We start from the raw sequence: 22,274 nt of genomic DNA, 5'->3' as shown, positions 1-22,274 counted from the left end.
TATGGCTAAATTGCATTTTTTTCAGTTAGTAGCAAGAGCACTTCATAATATTAGCTACCTCCTCTTTACCCCTTACCTTTTCCACTGGCTTCAGTCTTACAGAGCCGTTACTTAGCCAGAAAAACGGAGGTTCTTTGGCTCTGCCCACAGAGGTTTAAGTCATGAGACTATCTGCCTCCAGAGTAGCTCTGCCTCCTAGAAATGTTTGTTTAACTAAAACTCCAATCTGCAATTGACAAAGTCAGACCAGCCATTGTAAACAGCCATCATTAATAACTGCATTCTGCTACCGTGCGCTCCAGGAAAAACAGAAGCTAGCTGAAAGGTTGTTAAATCAAGACCTCCAAGCATAAAAATGAAGTATAAAGTGATCCAAAAAGTTTGAATCTCCCTCAACTGCTTATTTTGGTAGGATGTAAGTAATGCGTTTTTTGGCAGGGGTTTAGAGCCCTGTGTTTTTAATTAGCTGTTAGAGAGTCCTTCGCCCTTGGTGGCACGCCTCACTTCCCAGTGCTCTGGCAGAGCTAGGCATGTAACATCTTTAGCCTCTCCAGAGCTGGGATAACACCGCGCCTGCACACAGCTCTGTACGATGCTATCTCCTCGGCTTTGAAGCTCCAGGCTGATGCCATCTCTCTTCTAGACGTTTCTCTTTATTAAACACACACTTGCTCCTCCAGCTTGACAGGACCCTTCACTTTCAATTTCATTTGTGCCGAGTCAGGTGAAAACAAAGCGTCCTTTGTGAGCGTGTTCTTCATTACTCTCCAGAAGATGCTCTGCGATGAAACAATGTTCAAAAATACCGCTGTGCCATATAAGGTGATTTACCTCAACATTGGGGGATGAGAGAGCGGAGAGTCGTGGGAAACGCTCAACTCGCCTGCGACTGGAGTGGTTAACTCGTCTTTGTTTGAAGTTAAACACTTCAGGCTTTACGTGGCAAACGCGCCAAACAAAAGCCTGTGATCAGAGAGAGGGGTGGCACAGAAAAGCCACTTTCCTTCGAGATAAAAGGCCCCAGCCTCAAAAGCGTATGTCGCACAATAATGAAAATGTGACTTTAGCCCGAGGCATTGAGGGAAAGTATAGGCAACCTGTTTGTTGATTAGAGGAGGGAAAACAAAGAGAGCTCGGAGAGGGTCAAAGGAGGGGAGGAAATGGAGGGTGTAGATCTACATTACTCCCCCCCCCCCCCCAAAAGCTCTCAGTACAGATTGAAAAAGTGATAAATATGCATGAGTTTGGCTTCAACAGTGAAGGGCTTTGATGGTATGGTGGAGAGTTCTCTATATCTGGAGCGAACAGGCTCAAAATAACTGTCTGAGGATGTTTACTCCGTATGTGAGAACAATATGCGCTTTTAATGAGTTGGAGAGACTCTGGAGGACGGCTTTTTTTATACAGTATATATCTCCCGCAACATATACTCTGTAGTCTGGGCTTCCCTTGAATCTGCTGGGTGAAAGTGAAATAAACAGGATCTTCATGTAGTAATAAATTCTTGCAAGAGCTGTTTTGATAGTTATTTATTCAGTGACTTTGCATTCAGACTTTCAACACTGAATGTTTGTCTTGAAACCTGAAAATCCCAATTTAACCTAGTCATGCACAACCTTAGTGGCTATGGAGTGTTTTTCTTAGCCTTTTTCTGTGTGTGTCTCTCAGACCTGCAGGCGTCCCAGTCCTTTGAACACTACAGTCTGTCAGACAAAGCCATGGACTACAGGATCCTGCAGATGGACGAGGACCAGGACAGGATGTATGTGGGCTGCAAGGACCATGTCCTCTCCATGGACATCAACAACATCACCCACGGCACACTGAAGGTCAGCACATCCATCTCATTACGGTCTATGACTAAGGGGTTCTTCCTCATACAATTGATTCTCCACACATATATTCTTGTTAACATATGAATATAAATTTCAGGTGGAAAACGTTCTCATGCAGCACTGGCATCTGGCATCTCTTCTCTCCAGCCACAAAAAAGGGGAAAATAAAAATGAAATTGTCTATTCAATTTAGCAGTGTATTTAATGGCTGAAAGCATGACACACATCATAAGACTGCTACAATGATGTTATTATCATCTGTGTGATTTTATGCAAATTACTATATATTTGCCATGATCAGAACCATTTTGGGGTTAGTCAGAAGAGCCTTTAAAATGGTTCAGGTCCCTGAGATGGATTCATAAGCTGTCTGATAACGCAGACTCAGTGTGCAGTGAAGGACTTATCGTCAAAGTAATTGACAGGCATGGAGAGCATAAACAGATGGGAAAGCATTTAGGTTCCCCCAGGGAGTGCTGCGCCACATCCATTTTGCCAAGTAAATTGCTTGATATATTCATTGAGCGAGACCTTAAAGCACCTCTCCCAGGTTTGAGTACGTTGCATTTTCCGCCAACTGTCACAGGCTGTAATCACCGACTGTTCCACTTTGAAACTTCTATCAAGATTTAAAACTTTTTATAACTCATTTTCAAGGTTTTGTTGTGGTTGTTTTGGCTGTTTTGTTAGTTTTCCACACAATTTGACTGTGATTTTCTTTCATTCTAGTCTGATAGAAACCATCTTTCTCAGCTGGCCTCAGCATGTTGTCCACTGGTCCCTTATTAAGCTGCTGTACTGTCTCTCCTACCAGGTGTTTTGGCCTGCGTCCACCAGCAAGATAGAGGAATGTCAAATGGCTGGAAAGGACCCAACGGTAAGGACACTCAGCCTCCCAGAATCCTGATCGTGGATAACTTGGTGCTTTTTGGGGTTTAACCGATATGGGTTTTTGAAGGCTGATACAGGTACCGATACGATACGATACGATACGATACGATACTTAACAATACTGATACTGATACCAGTACCAATACCAGTACCAATATTTTTAGATTTAAGCTGGTAATAGTGGTTATTTTGTGCAATATTCAGTATCTTTAAAGTTGACCATTTCCATGCCCAAAAAAAAAGTGTTTCAGTGTTTTCACCAAAATTCTATTCTTGTAGTGGAAGAGCCTCTGAAGTAGCAACCATGGGACACTAAAACTCTCTGCTGAATTAATAATAATATGAAGAAGTAGCAGCAGAAGAAGAAAACATTCTTGCATATTTGTGTAGAATCAAAATGCATCAGAATCAGTTCAGGTTAAGGGCTTCCCATAGATAACCAGTGTAGTAATTCCACAATAAATATGCAATCAATCTGCATCATATCCACCTTTTTTGCCACAATGGTCTGATTCTAGACTTGAGGTTGTGTCAGCTGTTCCCGGATCAGTTCCTAGAAGTTGGTCTACACCGGAACTCTGTGCTTGCTGCCTCTGGGGATTTCCTCTCCCATCTGCGAGCTTGTGTCAGTATCCTGGGTCCGACCACATGTGTAGCAGGCTGCAGATGTCTAGCGGGTCACCGCCTGGCCCGGCTTGACTGAGTCCTCCTGGCATCGGCCCTGTTTGTCAAGACGAGAGAGAGAGGCGTGGGAGGAGGGCCGCGGACTGCCGTAGAAAAATAAACCAGAATCAAAGCTCACAAATGGGACACAGCTCATCGCTCTTCTGTCTAAGGATTTCATAACCCGGCCTGATTTCCGCACAGAACTGAGCGCCGCTTCTGAGCCGTAACAAGATTTGAGGAAGACGTAAGACTCTGAAGACTGATTCCTCCTCCGCCTCTGTTTTCTGCTAATTGGGCTGCTCTGAAGAAACAACATGCACAGCGGTCTGCAGAGATCGCAGTGCAGAGTGCAGCGGAATATTGAGTGCAGAGGAGTAGAATAGAATAGAATAGACGTTCGGAAATATTACTTCCAAAGAAGAAACTACCGCAAGAAACTGTTTACATGAACTGAAAACCTAACGTGTAAAGTTACAGTGCATGTTACCACAAAAAGCATTACGCTGCCACCAACGCTGCCCATTTTGTTCTTACATGGGCCAACATTTCTCCAGCCTCTGACAGCAACCAAGGTACAGTGCCAGGGATTTATACAACATGGTATTGTGGAAGTAGAGGAGAAGCTGTTTCTAGTCACTGGGTGATTTGTGCCGCTGTGGACAGGCTCCCACAAATATTTGGGTGAGCCATCTCTGTGTGGATCCCCTTCTCTCCTCTCCTCCCTTCTGTCATCCCTTTCTTATTTGCACCCCTGCCAGGCCAGCTCTCTTTCTCCAACAGTTTCTACTTTCTCTTCCTGTCTTACCCCCCCTCTTTCTTTCTCTGTCACTTTTTCCTACTCTGTGCTTTTCTACTCTCTCTCTCTCTGTCTCTCTCTACCTCAGTATGTTCCATTCTCTCTCTTCCGTAATGCCGTTCTCATTCCTCACAGGGTTTCTTTATTTGGGGATCTTGAATCCGAGCCCTCCGTCATTTTGTTATGGTTACCCTCCCGATCTGTATATATTAAGTTCCTCTCCTCCGATAGAATCTGTGGCCACCGGGCCTCCAGAGAGCGACCGCACATTGTTTCCGCCGGAGGGTGGCATGTAAGGAGAAATATAGGCTGAGCCTCTCCATGCAGAAGACCTAACCCAGATTGATTAAGTCTGTTTGCTCCTGGCTCAACAGCCTCCACTTTAAACTCGGTGCGATCGCCACTTGAACTCGGGGCCGTGAGGCGATGCTGCTCATCTGGAACAGTCATAAAGGATGTGTGTGTGGATAGGAAACGCAAGAGGAAAACAAAACAGGACGCGGCTGCATATATATGGCTCTGTAAAACTGACATTAGATATGGGCAGACCCCAGGGTGTGTGAGGGTTGAAGAGTGTGGCGGAGATGGATGGGTGATAAAAGTCAGGAGAAAGGGAGACAGAGCGAGCGATAAAGAAGGTGAAAATAACAGATATGGGTGTGTGATGGCTGGAGATGCAGTTGTTTTTTCGGCGATGGCTCTCGGCGGACTGTGAGCCGCAGCAGCTGCCGTTCCTGCAGCGATGGCCAAGTTCCTGACGGCTCCCTGGATACTTGTTCTTCTCCTCTCCAGCTCTCTTCTCTCCTCTACCCCCTTCTCTCTCTTCTACTTTCGATCCCTCTCCTCTCTATCTGCAGGCTCCGACTTAAATACCCACAAAGCCCAGCACTCCCGCTGCTCCCGGGTTTTGGGAAGTGGAAGCGGAGATGGAGAGAGATCAGTAATCGGCCTCACCTAGAAATGTTGTATACGCCACTGACGCTCTTTTTCCACTGGCCTTAATACCAGGGCAGGGAGAGCTGGACTCGTTTGATTGTGCAGCATGTGATTGTATAACCGTTTCATAACAAGCAAGATAAGTTTGAATTACTTCACTCATGTGGAATAGGATACTTCAGGAGCGATAAACAGGTTCTGGATTTGGCGTACACCCTGGCCCTGGACCAGGAAATAGACCTCATCTACTGCTGTGCCTGCCTCAGGATTACTGATGTGTCATTGCTGAAATTAAAAAAAGATATTGAATGATAACATGAATGACAAATATTTTTTCTTAATTGTACCATGAGAGATAAGTTGAATGGTTTCATTGCAAAATGCTATATATCTATATTGGAATATTATTGTTAGCTATTATTCATTCCTCAATATCTCCAAAAATGCATTTACTGTTCTATAAGAAAATGTCTGAATACATATAAAAAAGATAACATAGAAATAGCCAATAGTGCATTTCAGTTTTAGAGTAGGTGAAACACTGTAGGTTTAACATTTCACTCGAATTAAACATTTTTATTGTGATTTCTCACCCACTTTTTGTATTTACCTCCTCGTTTGCCTGTGTTTTTTCCAGCATGGCTGTGGGAACTTCATCCGGGTGGTGCAGCCTTACAACAGGACCCACCTGTTCATGTGCGGCAGTGGAGCTTACAGTCCCGTCTGTGTCTACATGAACAGGGGCCGGAGACCAGAGGTGGGACACTCAACCTAACTCCTGCTACGGTTTTGGGAGGCCGGCCTGTTGGTCAGCTTAGCAGTTAACTGATAGCATGGAATACTGGAGTATTAATTTACTTGTTACACCCTTGGAGCAGTAATTCATTACTCTACTCGGTATATTACATTTCTGTTACACCCTCAACATTGGCATCGCGTCCTCTCTTACCTTCATAAATCAGGATAACTCTGCTTCAACTCCTGTGGACGATCAGGGAAACCAAACCAGTGTTGGTGTTGAATGCTAATGTGATCCCTTTGCTCAATAAAAGCAAAGTAGTGGGAATACTGCCACCCAGAGCAAGTAAACTTTGCTGCCATTTCTCATCTAAACTCATTTAGTGTGTGAGAGGATGACTAATTACGAAAAAGCACTGGGGGATTTGGGTGGAATATAGTTTTTGGATACGTTCTGGTTATTTAGAGGGGGTGGAAACAAAAGTAGTGAGTTATATTATGATTGGTAATTACAGTATTATGACTGAAATGATGTTATTGGGAGAAGTAAGTAATGTCATTACTGTAATGTGCACCACCCAACACTGGAACTGTATGAATTGGGTGTCCGCCACAGCAGTTCACACCGGATTGCTGTAATCTCATGTTTAGAGAGAGATCATTTCTTACAATAGCACATTCTTTCACAAAACTATTAGGAATTTGTGTGTCATCGTATGGTAAGTTTCAGAATGCACAACTTTATGCAAAAAGTCACTGTCACCTTACTCGTTAGTCTCTCTGATACCAGTTGAGAGCAGATGCTGAGGATAAGAGGGAGAGAAGGGAATGATAGAGGGATGGTTGGGGGGCTTTTTTCTTTCTTCTCTGGGCACTCTGCTCTCATCTCCGGCCACACAGCTCTGGAAGTGAGAGCGAGGAAGCCCTCCAGGAGAAAAGTGCTCACTGAGTGAACAACATTTAGCCACAGACTGCGGACGGCTGCCAAACGCTAATAAGCGGAGAGCTCCCGACCAGGCTCTTTCCGCACTGCGGTGCCTTTTGTCATTCGGGGTTTTTGTTTGAAAGGAAGACTGCTCTGTTTTCAACCTCTGAGCTCTAACATGTCAGTGTCTCAGACAAGGGATCTGTTAAGTATAACAAGCTGCTGTAGCGGGAAAGATGACGGCAAGCTCACCATGTAAACCTTTACCCTGTGAACGTGTGCCAGACCTTTAGCCTGTGAACGTGTTGTCTCTGAACCCACTGGCAGGGCAGGTCAGTGGTGTGTGTTTTTGTGTCTTATAATTATGTCACCACTGCTCAGACACATGATGAATGGCACACTGCAATAAATGTCCATCTAAACAAGTGAAAAATTCTGCCAATGTAGGAGATGCAGTTTCACTTGTTTCAGGAATTTTCTAGAAATAAGTGTCAGTATCTTGAACCAAGACAGAAGAATAAGGCAGATCACTAGTACATATCAAGAAAATGATACTTCATTAAAGAAAACACTTGAAACAAGTTGATTAGAGCTGCAACGGTAAGTCAATTAATCAATTAGTTGTCAACTATTAAATTAATCACCAACTATTTTGATACTCGATTAATCGTTCATAAATTCTATGATTTCAGCTTCTCCAATGTGAATATTTTCTGGTTTCTTTAGTCCTCTATGACAGTAAACTGAATATCTTTGGGTTGTGGACAAAAAAAAAGACATTTGAGGACGTCATCTTGGGGCTTTGGGAAACAGTTATCAACATTTTTCAAAATTTTCTGACATTTTATGGACCAATCAACTAATCCATAATGAAAATAATCGTTAGTTGCAGCCCTAAAGTTGATTATCATTGATGTTGTCTCACCCATCGGAAGATCTTTCACTTGTTTTAAGAAAAATAAGATTTTCAACACTGATCGCTAGTTTAAATGACTTGTTAAGATGAATATTTTTTGCAGTGTAGAGTTTAGCAGCCTACCAGACAGTGCCAGTCCACCTCCAGACCCTCTCAACTCTTAGACACATTTTCCTGGAAGAGTGTTCCTCGGTTGACGTCACTCACATCCCCATTAAAAGAAGCTGCACCGGTCAGGAAGCTCTTCAGTTTACCCAGGTTACTGCAAGAGCCATCCGGACGGTCCAAATCCTCCACAAGGAGGGGGTTGAGGATTTGGCAGCTTCCCCACCTGAGATGGAGAAATGGCTATCCAACACATTAGCAGGGGAATTCCTCCTCCCCTCCCAGATGGAATGTTCTTTTTTAAAGTCCCACATAGGCCAGTTAAGGTAGACTGGCCAGGACTGTCTCTTCTTTTAAACCAAAAGGAAGGGAAAGTTGAGCAGGGCTACCTTGTGGAACATTTGGTATGCTCATAATGACATGTTTATTGTGGTAGATGGCACTGGGCAGAATATCATCGAGTTCTCATATAAAACTATCTATCTCTCTATCTCCCTATCTTTCTCCTCTCTGGCAGGAGCAAATCTTCCACATCGACTCGAGGAGCGAGTCTGGCAAAGGACGCTGCTCCTTCAACCCCCAAGTGAACACTGTCTCCGTCATGCTCAGTAGGTGCCTCCTGCCATCCTCAGTCTGTTTTTCTGTCTCTCCACAAGCCCAACACCCTAATACACTGCAAAAAACGACAAGCTGTCCAGTGATTTTAACTTGTTTCCAGACCTATCAAGGTTATTTTCATGATATTTTTAGTCAGATTATCTCACTGCGCTGGCGGATAATCTTGCTTGTTTCAATAAATTTCACTTGATACATGCTAAAATGACTTCTTTCAAGGAATCATCATAAAAGAATGAAGAAAACAAGAAACTTTCTCCAAGACAATTTCACTTTTACCAAGTAAATGTCCTGAAACAAGTTACATTATCCTGAAAAAGAGTCAGAAACCAGTGCAATATGATGATTTCACGCAAAAAAAAAAAAATCCCAAAATAAGCTTGATAAATCTGGATACAAGATAAAATAACTTAACAAGTTTGTCAGACCATCATGTGGCCGTCCCTATCTCCTTATCAGTGACTTCACAGGCCGGGCCGCACCCCCCTCACCCTCCTTGTCCTTTGATCTCTGATTGGCCGAGGGGTGTCGGGTTGCTGTTGACACGACTTAAGGCGACACGTTGCACGGACAGCTCCGCTTTCCGACACCCGAGCGTCGCCGTGTCAGCAGCAGCCTCGCCCGGCCAATCAACAGGCTCAGGATGTCCCGTTACAAGGCGGATGGGATCCAGAGGGGGAGAGTGGAACAGATAAGATGGGAGGGTCTGCCAAATAGAATCAAGGTCAGTGGCAGCGCTGTGGAGGCAGTGATGCAGCGCTCCAAGCCTTTGTGACTCAGAAGACAATCCGAGCCAGTGTCTGCGCTCGATAAAAAAGGCTAAAAAAAAACAGGCTCTATCTGCTCTGTATCTCCTCATCCTCGAGTACAAGACCCTCTGCGGTGCTGTCGACACTCTCTCCTTAGAGCAGGCCGGCTTGGATGCGGGCCGTATAACCCCCCCCCCCCCTTCCCCTAAATCCCCCTACTTACCCCACATCCTCCAAAACACATGGCCTGGAACTGATGGAATGATGAAGTGAGAGTAAAGGAAAGATAAAAAGCATAGCACGGCTGTGGAGAGCACACAGTCGTTTATTAGCACACTGAGAGAGTCAAACACACAGCTTGTAAATCTAATGGTAATTCTGTTAAAATTTATGGTCATCATTTAAAACAGCCTTAGGCATATTAATCAATCGAGGGATAAAATGCTGCTGGATTTTAATCGATATTCTGTTGAGAGTCTACGAGGCTGTACAGTTTATATATAGGGCCCATAAAATTATGCAAGCATATTTTTGAGTTTGGTGTGTGTGTGTGTGTGTGTGTGTCCAGACCAGGAGCTGTTCTCAGGCATGTACATCGACTTCATGGGGACAGATGCTGCCATCTTCAGGAGCCTGACCAAGAGGAACGCAGTGCGGACAGACCAGCACAACTCCAAGTGGCTGAGTGGTGAGCACACACACACACACACACACACACACACACACACACACACACACACGCCAAAAAATGAGGAACTAAACCTTTTCAATTTACACAATTATCTGAGTTTATTTTGGTGACTTTATTTATGAGAAGTCTGTCCATTTATAACTTTCTTTCATGCAGAGCCAATCTTCATTGACGCCCAGCTGATACCAGATGGAACAGACCCCAATGATGCCAAACTGTATTTCTTCTTCCGTGAGAGGCTAACGGATAACAGTGGAAATACTAAAAATATCCACACCATGGTGGCCAGAGTGTGTCCGGTGAGTGTCTTTGTCTGTGCCCAAATGAATGAATCCTGTATGTACTGTATTGTCGTTTTGAGCTGTTTTGTGCAAGTTTTGTTTTGCTCTTTGTGTGCAGAATGACATCGGAGGACAGCGGAGCCTGGTGAACAAGTGGACCACCTTCCTCAAGGCCAGGATGGTGTGTTCAGTCCTGGAGGAGGACGGCACTGAAACCCACTTTGACGAACTGGGTGAGTAAAATGGAGGAACACGCACTTTACATTTGGACAGTCTGCTCTCATGTGGTGGTTTTGCTTGTGTTGGAAAGCGCACATGATCCTTCTATTTGCTGAGTGACTTCCCTGCCCCTATTTTATTTTCACGGCCCATGTAACAAGTTCAACACAAACTTTGTAATTTCAAAAATACATGGCTGAGAACTGGAGACCGCCCTAATTCCTGAAAGCTTACTTTTTGCACATACACGGTTTTCAGCCATGACTTTCTCCACAAACAATCCATTGCACTTTCTTTATTTGGTCTGGATTAGGATATAAGACTTTTATCAAATTTCATAACACTTTTTGTGTTGTCTTTGGTCAGTTTGTATTGGTGTATGAGCATAACTTCCCAGGGCTTTCTTAACCTGGGCCTCGGAAACTGAAAACATCAGCTCGCAGCACTTTAGTCCAGCTTTCCATTCAGTCCGCCAGACTAAATCTGTCAACATGACCATTTATTAATTCATACATCCATCACTTTGTGGTTGTCTTTGCTCCACGGATGGGGTGATAAGGCATATAATGAATTTGTTGAAGCAAGCGTCTGTTTCTGTGTATGTGTGTTTGTCCATGTGCGCACATGTGTGTTTTCCCTTCCAGAGAGCGTGTTTTTGCTGGAAGCCGATCAGCCCAAGGGCCTGTTGGTGTTTGGAGTCTTCACGTCCACAAGGTAAGACCGGCGCTGACGAGGCCAACCGTAACATTCCTGCGGCCCTCGGCGGTTATGCAAATCACTGACTGGATATCAGCAGGAGCGGTGCGCTTGTCAGAGGGACTATGAGATAGAGCCGTCATGTGTCTCGCTGCGGAACGGCTTATTCAGGTGACGGCCTATCCATTACAGTGTGGTGGCTTCACCATATGGCCATCCCCTTGATGTTCTCTCCTTGTGACCTAGAGGTGCATCAGTACCATTTCACTGGCTGAGTTCAAGCGCTAAATTTAGAGTACACATTGATACGGAATATATTGCGTGCGATGTATTGATGGATTTATTCCACCAATATTGAGTAATGTATCTCAGAGGAATTTTTGGGTGCAGAGTGGATTCATTACAGAATATTCCAGCATAGATGACATTGGAGTACCATTCCTTAGTTTTCAAGGAAGAACGCATCTCTCTCCTGACATTTTATCTTCAAATCTCCTGTCAAATTGTATTCTGTGGTGTTCACTTTGCAACTGAAGAATTTAGACAGAAGATACTCACTGCAAGTGCACTCTCCTTAAAAATAGATTCTCCAAAACCCCTTATTGCAGCCTGAGGATGAGGAAGAGCAGCGTGTTTGAAATATTGATCAAAGTTTTACTTCGGGGTCAATTTAACACAAGCTGAAATAAACAGTGATTATTATTCAAAATTCAACAAACGGTGCCTAACTCTCACCTACCTCACTGAATCCCTCAACATCTAAGTGTGCACACATCTTAGGATTTTCATCTTCACAATCTTTTTTATTATTATGTTCCTTGTGAAATAACAAATTGTGACACCCTTCAAATATTTGGACTCCTTCTGATCCCGTATGTGCTGACCTTCCACATCCAGGTGAAGTAATTCAAGATAACCGCACTGATTAAATTCTACATATTCAACAGAAAGTCATAGCCGGTAAGGTTGCATGGCAAGTTTGGAAGTTTACAGGAATGGTCACTTGATCCATGTGTTCTGATCTGTAATTGGTTTCATCTGGTTAACCCAGGGTGACACAGCCACAGGCCCCTGATCCACTTGTTACCCCCGGATCATATGAAGGCTGCAGTAGTGCAGCCCGGCTCGCCGAACACAGCCAAACCAAACAGCGAGGTCCTTGAGGTCTCCCTGCACTTTGTTATTCCTATCTCCGCGCTGTGTTTCTTCCTCCCTCTCCGCTTTGCGCGATATGCCTCTGTTCCCCTTCAACAAAGCCTCTTTTATGTGTGGTTTTTAAATGACTGGGTCAAACCACATCAGGTCCTTCAGGGGGGGAACGAGGCGAGGTGTCCCCGCTGGAGTGTGGCAATGGTTCCACCCAGATTGTATGGCTTGGACATCCTCAGAAACAGCAGGGTTGATGAAGAGCTGCAGTGTAATGTTTGAGCTGGGTGGGTCTCTAGGTCGTGGATGTTGCTTCTCTCTATTGTGTTTCACGGAAAGTATGCGCTTCATTTCCGCAGCTCCGTGTTTAAAGGCTCGGCGGTGTGTGTGTACAACATGGCCGACATCCTCACCGTCTTCAACGGGCCCTTCGCTCACAGAGAGGGGCCCAACTTCCAGTGGGTGGCGTACCAGGGCCGCATCCCTTATCCACGGCCTGGAACTGTGAGTTCAATGTTAGGTCATTCATGTACTGACATGTATATATATTTCATCTGTTAGACTCTCAATATCATTCCATGAAGTCTCATTGTTCATTGCTCAACTTAATCTGATCGTTGAATTAATGCAATATAATTAAAGCCTGTAATTTCACTGGTCAAAAGTGGAAAATGATATGAGAATGAGTTCATTTTTCACACACACTCCTCCCCTCTTTCTCCAGTGTCCCGGTGGAGCCTTCACCCCCGACATCCAGACGACCAAGGAGTTCCCAGACGACGTGGTGACGTTCGTCAGGAACCACCCAGTCATGTTCAACCCCATCTACCCGGTGGGCAGGAGGCCTCTGGTTGTTCGCACCAACGCCGACTACAAATACACCACCGTGGCTGTGGACCAGGTCATGGCTGCAGACGGCAACTACCAAGTCCTGTTCCTGGGCACAGGTAGGGATTCACACAGACCAGACAGTATCTAGCAGGACACAGCCAACCGTAAGGCTTTCTCTACGCCTGTCAGCATTATAAACTGATCTTTTCTTAATGTATGACAGTCTACTGACCACAGAGACAGGCATAAAGTCATGGCAAATGTTGTGACATGATAACATAAAAGCAAAATACATTTTTACACTGCAAAAATTATCCATCTTAGTAAGTCTTTTGGTCTAACATTGAGTCTTAAAGTCGTATTTTTCCTGAAACAAGTGAAATAATCTGCCATTGGGTCGAGACCAATTTCACTTGATTCCAATGCAAATCAAATTGTTTCAAGAATTTTCATGAATCTTGAATCTTGAATCACACTCAGTGACATTGTCAGGATGGCCGAGTGGTCTAAGGCGCCAGACTCAAGGTGATACCTTCCAGTGTAATGGGGTTTCTGGTCTCTGAATAGAGACACACACTTTCCTGAATTTCCCCAACGGGATCAATAAAGTGCAATCTTATCTTCATATGTGATCTGCCTTCTTTCAAGATATTGGCATTTGTTCCAGGAAAATTCACAAAAAGGTGAAACAGATACAAAAAAAAAAATCCTGCTTAGCTGCCCCACCTCTCTGTGTGTATCTAAACTACATCCAACACTGTACTAAATGAAGTTGTGTAGTGACAGTTGCAGTTTCACTTGTTCCAGGAATTTTCTGTATCACAAAACAATGCAGAATATCACTCCACTAGCATCAAGATATTTTCACTGGATTCAAGAAAATTCATGAAACAAGTTGATTTGCATTGGAAACACCAATTATCTCACTCCAGGGGCAGATTTCACTTTGTTTAAGGCTTTAATATTGGATTAAATGACTTGTTAAGATTAATATTTTTTGCAGCGTAAGCAAATCTAACCATATTGACCACAACCTGCATCTTGGCCTCAGCATGTTAAAACATGGCAGCATTCCCTTTTTTGTAAGGCAGTGGCGCCACCACAATAACCTCAATCACATAATTTTTAATTTAACCAGGCAGGTCAATTAGAAACAAGCTCTAATTTATAACGACATCCTGAAATAGCTGTAATCCACTTTAATAAGTCATGTTAACGCAATCCTTCTCTCTCTTATGAATCATTACTGAGGTGTTTCATAAGCAAATGATTATAGAGGGACGTCCCATCGCCACAGTTGGTTAGTAGAAAAACAGATAACAGAGGGGATTTGACACAGTGGGTGTGTCAGCAAATTCCAAGACTTGACAGATAGCATGGATAGCGTTACAAATAGGTCACAGATAGGGAAAGGTCCTTTGAGAGAGGACTTTGAGCTTGCTAATGCAGTAGTACACACTGGAAAAATATACATATAACAAGTCATTTAAACTAGAAAAAAAATCTAAGATATAAGATAATATAAGATAATTTCACTTGGCAAATAAACTTGTTTCCGGATTTGATTAAGTGATATTATCTTCATACTAGTAATTCAAAGATGTTTTTAGGAAATTCCTGAACCAAGTGAAGCTGCATTGAAAACAAGTGGAATTATGTCACCTCATTGGCAGAATTTTTCACTTATTTTAAGAAAAACACATTTTTTGAGTAGAAGACTCAATGATTTGAAGATGGACATAAACAAATTTCATTCTGGGGGAAACAGAGAATATAAACCTGAAATTGTTTACAGTGAAAATGCTGGGGTTAAACAGAATAAAGGCGAATCCATCTTTGTGTGTGTGCGTGTGTGTGTATGTGTGCGTGTGTGTGTGTGTGTGTGTGTGTGTGCGCCCGCACGCGCGTGAGCACATGTTAGCATTCAGCAAAGCGGCCCAGGGACTCTCTCTCTCCCTCACAGCTGCTTGTGTTTATCAGGCAGCCTCCCCATTCTGTTTCTCCTGCCTGGATTCTTGACGGGGAGCCAGAGCTTGTCTGGCCGCGGCCCGGGCCGGAGACCAGGCTTTGTCTCTGGGACGGGGGGGAGACTCTTATCAGCCGCTTCCAGGAGCCGCTGCTTGCCGTAACTCCCTCTCCCCACGCTGCTGCTCACACTCCCAGGACAAAGCGGTGTTATTGATGATGGTAGCGTTGTGTTTTTGCCCTCTCCGCACCCCTCGTCCTCCCCTGTGCGTCAGTTAAAGCACTTGCATTCCCGGTTCCCGCCGCAGTTGGTTCTGCTGTGGATGCTGGTCATGACTATCATATCCAATTCAAAAGCAAACACGAGCGAGGGAAAACAGACTTGAAGTTTGTTTGTTTTTTCACAGGCGGTTTTTAAATTGTGTTCTAGTTTCACTGACCTCAAGCATTTCTGGGCCTTCTTGGATGAGGGTGTGTGTGTGTATCTCATGTGGTTGTTGAGTGACCGTCCTGTGTGTGTGTGTGTGTGTGTGTGGTTACTGTTTGTGACCCATGTCCGCTCTCTGCCCCCAGACAAAGGAACAGTGCAGAAGGTGATCGTCCTGCCATCCAATCGTTCCCTGGATGAAGATCTGATCCTGGAGGAGCTGGAAGTGTTTAAGGTCTGCCGTCTGTCTTCCTGCCTCTCTCTCTCTCTCTCTCTTTCATTCCTTTTCTTTCCCAGCACACCTCACATCAAAGGCAGGGAGGAGGGCGTGCTTGGCTGCAACACAAAGGCCAGGGGCAGACAGACAGAGACAGGGTGGCGTTGGGGAGATGGATGTTCTGCGTACTGCAGGATAGAGTGATGGGAAACATGCTGACAGACCGCGAGAGCCTGGTCGTTGGCCTGGGTGAACCTTCACACATGCCGCTTTATCTTTGCCCACTGATCCAGCTCAAACCGCTAAAACCTGTGATCACTGAAAAACGAAAGGCCACGGCTGCTTTAATCTTCAAGTGCACCTGGGCCGCGCCGGTCCTTCAATCGGAAGAGCAATTTTGATTTATTCTCAGAAGACAGAATGAAATTCTCCTAGAGAGCTACAGACATCTGGGGAGGGAGTGATGTAATGGGGCTCCCTTTGTTATTCAGGGAAAGCCTGAGAAACTGATGTGTGTCCAAATAAATGAGATAAAAGTGTGAGAAAGAATATTTTGACAGAAATCACAATCAACAGTCTCAGTGCTGAACATGGTGCCTGTATGTGTTTTTCAGAACCAAGCTCCCGTTACAAACTTGAGAATATCCTCGAAAAAAGTAAGTATCCATCTAATTTTGGTTTCTCCATACATCAAGTACAATTTTATTGTTTTAATATGCTATTGATTTGTCTGTGGCTACTATGTAATGCATGAACCAGAAATCTCCTGTGCATTATAAGCCTCCTAAAGGCAGGAGAGGGGACTAATAAGGCATAATTGTTTCGGTGCTTGGCCTCATTTTCCTGTCAGCCGGCCACTTATTAAGACAAACAGGGCGGCTGACATTTGAACTGTTTGCATTTCAGCAACAGCTGTACGTCAGCTCGGAGTTCGGGGTCTCCCAGGTCTCCCTGCACCGTTGTCAGGCTTACGGCTCGGCTTGCGCTGACTGCTGCCTGGCCAGAGACCCCTACTGCGCCTGGGACGGACTCAGCTGCTCCCGCTTCTACCCCACCGGCAAAAGGTACACACACGTTTACACGTTTCTGCCAAAGTTCAATATCTTTAAATTCGACCAGTTTCATGCCAAAATGTGTTTTAAATTGCCTGAGAACTCTATTCTTGGCAGGTTGGAAAATCCTCTGAAAGTGCTTTTAAACCACACAGCAGATTTTCCAGTGTTAATAAGTGTTACATTTACAATGACAATTATTTTGAGTTGACAAGTGTTGATTAGAGAGTTGTTTGCCCACTCATAGAGCTGATGTGGCTTTTGAACGGCTGTTCAAAACTAAACTAAGTGTTAAATTAACTCCGGCATAGTAATTAACACTGACAATTTTGCAATGCTGAGACATTAAAACTCTCATTTGAAACCCAGGATAATAATAATAATAATAATAAAAGTATATTCAGGTACATAATCTGATCGACATGTTGAATCAGAATTAAGTCAGGTTAAGGGCTTTCCATAGATAACTAGTGGTAATATTTGTCAATATTGGTCAATATTGGTCAATTATACAATAAGTATGTAATCAAGCAAACTGCATCATATCCATCATATCGGAGGTGGGTGGCCAATTTCAAATTTTTAATTAAAGGCCAATAAATTGTCAAACTGATATATCAGTCTCAGCATTAGTTTACACCAATGCACTGATTGGCTCTATTGCAACCAGTGAATAATTTATATACATCAAAGTATTTCTCATACGTATATAGGTAAGATGCATGAACTTGGCACAACAGCTCTGAATACTGTTAGGGCAGAAAGGTCACAGCATTGGAACCCTTCAGCATACACTTTGATGTTAATGTCACTAATTCTGCGTTTGTTGTATCCCCTCCGTCTAGACATAACACAGACAAGGAGGTATGAGTGGCACCTCTCCTCTAAACCGATCCCTCTCTGGTTTCTTTTAGGACCAGCTGTGTGTCTCAGCATTCCAGTCAGACGCAGGTCAAGTTTAGTTTGGTCGCAGAACAAACGCGCAGCCCCCGTTTTCCTGCAGAAAATGTGTCTGAAATGTGTCAGCTGTTTACGTCCCCTTTTCCTCTGGCTGTTATATACGAGCGTTGCACCGCGGAGTGGAATAACACAGTCAAATGTTACTCATACTGTTTTGGCACGGGCTACTCCTTCTCCAGTGGCTGACAGTATCACATTAACATTTGAGGAGGAGGGTTGGGATAAAAGTATTTGTAAAAATCTGCGCGTTAGAGTGTAAAAAGCTGCATTTAGCTATTTAGTGTATCCCATGCAATTGTATTTATTCTTTTCAACTGTGAATTCTTCCTTTTCAGGAGAAGCAGGAGGCAAGATATTATGCATGGAAATCCACTCACACAGTGCAGAGGATTCAATCTGAAAGGTAATTTAGCACTTAAGTACCTAAGATATATATGTATGAAGTGGCATTTTTTGTGTGGCATCGGCATGTCATTATGCATACTGCCAGTGCAGATTCACATTAGCTCCAAGACACATATGTCCTCTCATTGTAAACACTGCACATCTGATGGGATTAACTGTCAAGAAAAAGGGATTATAGTGGTTTATGTAGAAGCTGTATCTGCAGGTGTGTGTGTGTGTCTGCATGTGTCTCTGCACGTGTGTTCGAGCCTGTTTGTGAGCACAGGTACTACATACTTCACTCTGAATATTCACCCAGTCGACTGGCAGGGTGCAGCTTAATGAGAGGAGAGGCTTCGCTCCCCAGAGTCCTCCATTTCCGCCAACGGTTTACATCTCTAAATTAACATGAGCTTGTGGGACCAACCATATGGCCATTACCACTAATTAGTCTCTACCCTGTCATTCATCCAGCTGAGTGATGAACCATTCCGCTGTAACAAAAATAACAAATGACGGCTAAAAAGACAAAACTGAGTTAGTCCGATGCATGAAAGCTTACATTACTTCATGATCCGTAGAAACTAAAGTGCGGCGGGTGGAGTTTGGTTGTGCTGCAGGTGTTAGCCTAAGCCCTTAAGTCAACGCTCCACCCTCACTGCTGGGACTTGAGACAGATATGCATCCATCTGTGGGGTTTGTGTCTGTCAGCAAATGACGTGTGATGTGCCTCCCTTGGCTGTGTGTGTGTGTGTGTGTGTGTGTGTTAGCTTACAGGAACGCGGTGGAGATGACGCAGTACGGCGTGAAAAACAACACCACCTTCCTGGAGTGTCTGCCTAAGTCTCCCCAGGCCTCTATCCGCTGGCTCATCCAGCGGGACAACGACAGGAGGAAAGAGGTCAGTTCACGGTCAGAGAGGTCAAAGGTCAACATCGCAGCCTGCCTGAGCTCTGAGACATCACAAACTAATGAGGAGCCAAGAATGACATGAAAAAATCCCTAGAGATCTACATGAATAGATGTCTTTTCTTCTCTCCGTCACAGGGGGTTGCTTTGGTGTCTCAAGGCTGTTCACATGCTTAAATATTGCATCAAACATTAAACATGTCATAGCAATCAAATGAGCTCACATGCTTGATCAAGGCTTGTATTGCCTGAGGAATGACATTGTGAGCGTTTATTGGCAGCGGAGCATTACAATGGGTGGTGATACAGATCAAACATGATACGGACCTTGACTAATGAGTGGATTCCCAGCGGGGAGACATTTTACAAATATTTGACACCCCTTAAACAGTTAGAACACCTCGGAAGGCTGTGACAGATTAAACAGAGCAGTGCAAGAGAGCGCCTGCATGATAAAGGCACATCTTTTATAGATTTAGCTTTCAGTTCTGTGGAGTAGGTTCAGGATAACAACTATTTTATAGCCATTTCTCCTCAAGAATTGAATTTGGCCTTGAAATAAATCATTATAGCTCTCTGGTGTATTATCACTGCAGATTTTATAGTCTACAGAAGAGGAGTAATCAGTGCATGTAGTTTTGGGTCCAAGTTTAATCTGAGGGTTGTTTTAAATCCCAAAATAGGTTTAGTATGTGCTGTGAAAATCAGTCTTTACTCAGAATGGATCTCTGGTCTAGTTCACTTCTACAAGCCATGTGGATGGGGTTATGACACTACCTCATTGTGCCCTTCCCAGGTGAAGCTAAGCGACCGCGTCGTCTCCACCGAGCACGGCCTCCTCATCCGCTCCGTCCAGCTGTCGGACCAGGGCCTCTACTACTGCCTGACCACCGAGAACGGCTTCAAGCGCACCGTGGCCAAGATCCGCCTGCGGGTGCTGAGCGAGGCCATGGTGAGCGTGCTGACGGACAAGCAGCAGTCGCCCTGGGCGTGGGCCAGCTCGCTGCACCCCAAGGCCCTGTTAGCGGCCTTCAGCCCCGCGGAGAGCCTGGCCGTGCAGCAGTACTGCAAGGAGAGGAGGGAGCTGCAGAGCCTCCAGCTCCGGCAGCAGCAGCAGCAGAAGCCTCAGCAGCCTCAGCAGCCTCAGCAGCCCGGGCCGCTCAGGGGCGACCTGGCCAAACTGAAGCCCCTGCTGGACCGCAGGAAGAGCCGCAACCGCCGCAACCACCTTCCAGAGGTGTGACGGGGTAGGAGGGGCGTTCGCGGCGTGCTGCACAAACTGATACACACGTCTTCCTCTGACTCTGTACCCTACCCAGAATTTACGGCTGCTGCAGATGTTACCAACTCTCAGCTCAACCCGCAGAGCCGCACTGTGTGATGTGAGAAGAGGATGTGGGTGTGGGAGATGAGGGCGTTATTCGGGGGATATTTCTTTTCTTATACAGAATGCATGAGGAACTGTGACCAGATGACTGTGAGATACACACACACACACACACACACACACACATCCACTCACACACACACACACACACACACACACGGCATTTGTTTCCCATCACAGTCACTCCACAAGCTGAAATGGCCCTGTTGGTTTATGAGCCACTTATAAACGGCGGTCTCAGCTGATAGTGCTTATGATAATACACCTTGAGACGCAGCTATAGGCAATGATCTTATCATATTGTAGATATTAGAGGGGAAATTGGGCTGGCCGGATATTAGCTCGCTATGGACATTTGTTCTATGTCAAAAACAAAAGGGAGGTAAGTTGAAACCTTGCTAATATAGAGAGGAGATTGAGAAGGGAAGTAAGAGAGAGAGATAAATCTGCATGTTTGACAGTGACTGCCCTTTCTCTTTATGCTAAGTGTTCTAATAGTATTTTATTAGATTCTACTCACATTTCTACATTAACTTTTAACTAATAAACTATTTATGCTCAGCAAAAACGACAGGGCCGTTCTGGCTCTCTGTGGGCACATGTTAGTTAATATTAAACCCACTCCAGAGAAACAGCTGTCATTGTAGCCCTCCCAGCATAATATAATATACTGTGTTATAAGCACTGTCCGTACAAAGCACAGATGGTAAGTGGTCCCAATAAAAAATATTACAAGGCTATAAATTTAACTTTATTAGTGGATGGGCCAAACTTACCCAAATAGACACTGTAGTAGAATACTGACTAGAATAATGAAACTCTGTGTGTGCCGTTGCAAACATCTTACATGATCTCTCTTGTATTTATTCATACTACTCCGACGTTGTACATTTACCTCGCAGTACATCGACTCTCTGTTCTCTGCATATTGTATTATACTTTCCTCGTTTCCAGCACAGAAGCATGTTTATGTGTATGTAGAGTGGCATAATCCTTAACAGACACGCACATTTTAGTTTCTGTCTTCAGGTAAATGGATGCTAGTGTCATACCTGGAAATGAGAGTCCTTATCATCGATGCTGAAAAAGGAAAATGTTCCTTCTTCGAGTCCATGTTGTCCACCTCCTGTACAGCAAGGTGGACGTGCTTTTAATTCTGAAATAATAACCGTGAGTGAGATAGCTTGTGAGATAGTCCGCTTGACTTTCTCCTTTTACATATGTGAATAGCCTCTTTTTTTTTTTGCATAGTAAATGTAGATAGAGATTATTTGTTGTTTGTGTACAGAGTTTTTTTTTTTTGTTTCATCCTTTTAACTTAATGTCGTGCCAATTTTTGTGGAAATGTGTTTTCATTGTGACCCTTGTGTATATAATTTCAACATATTTCACCAACTAACTATGAGCGTATCTGCAAATTGCAGAGATACAATATATATTTTCATTTGGAAACAACACACCCTTTCTAGTCTAACCTTCCCTCCTCCAGCCCCCTGCTCCCCTTTTAATAAAAATGTGTGACCAGCATCATGTCAAAGTTCAACTCAGTGTAATTTCAGTGTTATTATGAAACCTATGTATTTCTATTTATTAATGTAATGACAGCCCGAATAAATCTGTTTAAATGAATTTTAATTTCACACAGTGATCACAGAATCCATTGTCAGACATTGTTATCAGTATCATTTCTCAAAATGTCAGCACACTCTTTCTGTTAACAGTCATGACCTCATCCCTGTGTCAGCTCAGTAGATTCATTGGTGTGGCACATAATGCTACATGATAACAGGCACATTATATTGCTTTAAGATACATGATGGGCGGAATTTTGGCAGCCTGGAAAATGTATGGGTTTTATATGCGGTAGCTCAAGTGGGTTTGGGTTTTGCCATCCAATCCAATACATTTAAAAGGGAAATGTGCGGCCTACAGTATAC

The 22,274-nt window shown here is 44.1% G+C and overlaps 1 protein-coding gene across 1 annotated transcript; it reads left to right on the top strand.

The window, feature by feature from the left end:
* Window positions 1–1,724: 1,724 nt before the first annotated feature.
* Window positions 1,725–21,941, top strand: sema3c (sema domain, immunoglobulin domain (Ig), short basic domain, secreted, (semaphorin) 3C). The gene is made up of 16 exons (XM_071527069.1): window positions 1,725–1,829; window positions 2,650–2,712; window positions 5,762–5,881; window positions 8,326–8,416; window positions 9,741–9,860; window positions 10,020–10,162; window positions 10,263–10,377; window positions 11,008–11,077; window positions 12,565–12,709; window positions 12,930–13,152; window positions 15,575–15,663; window positions 16,260–16,301; window positions 16,552–16,709; window positions 17,993–18,060; window positions 18,812–18,942; window positions 19,747–21,941. The coding sequence occupies exons 1-16, from the start codon at window positions 1,740–1,742 to the stop codon at window positions 20,191–20,193; spliced, it is 2,115 nt and encodes a 704-aa protein (XP_071383170.1). The 5' UTR covers window positions 1,725–1,739; the 3' UTR covers window positions 20,194–21,941.
* The last annotated feature ends 333 nt before the right edge of the window (window positions 21,942–22,274 follow it).

Source organism: Centroberyx affinis, unplaced genomic scaffold, assembly GCF_046629955.1.
Source record: "Centroberyx affinis isolate AG114_WGS23_722 - 3 ecotype Tasmania unplaced genomic scaffold, CSIRO-AGI_Caff_v1 ptg001486l_1, whole genome shotgun sequence".
In the NCBI taxonomy this organism is placed as follows: domain Eukaryota; kingdom Metazoa; phylum Chordata; class Actinopteri; order Beryciformes; family Berycidae; genus Centroberyx; species Centroberyx affinis.
The sequence above is the reverse complement of the archived record's forward strand: the minus strand, read 5'-3'. Positions and strand labels throughout refer to the sequence as shown.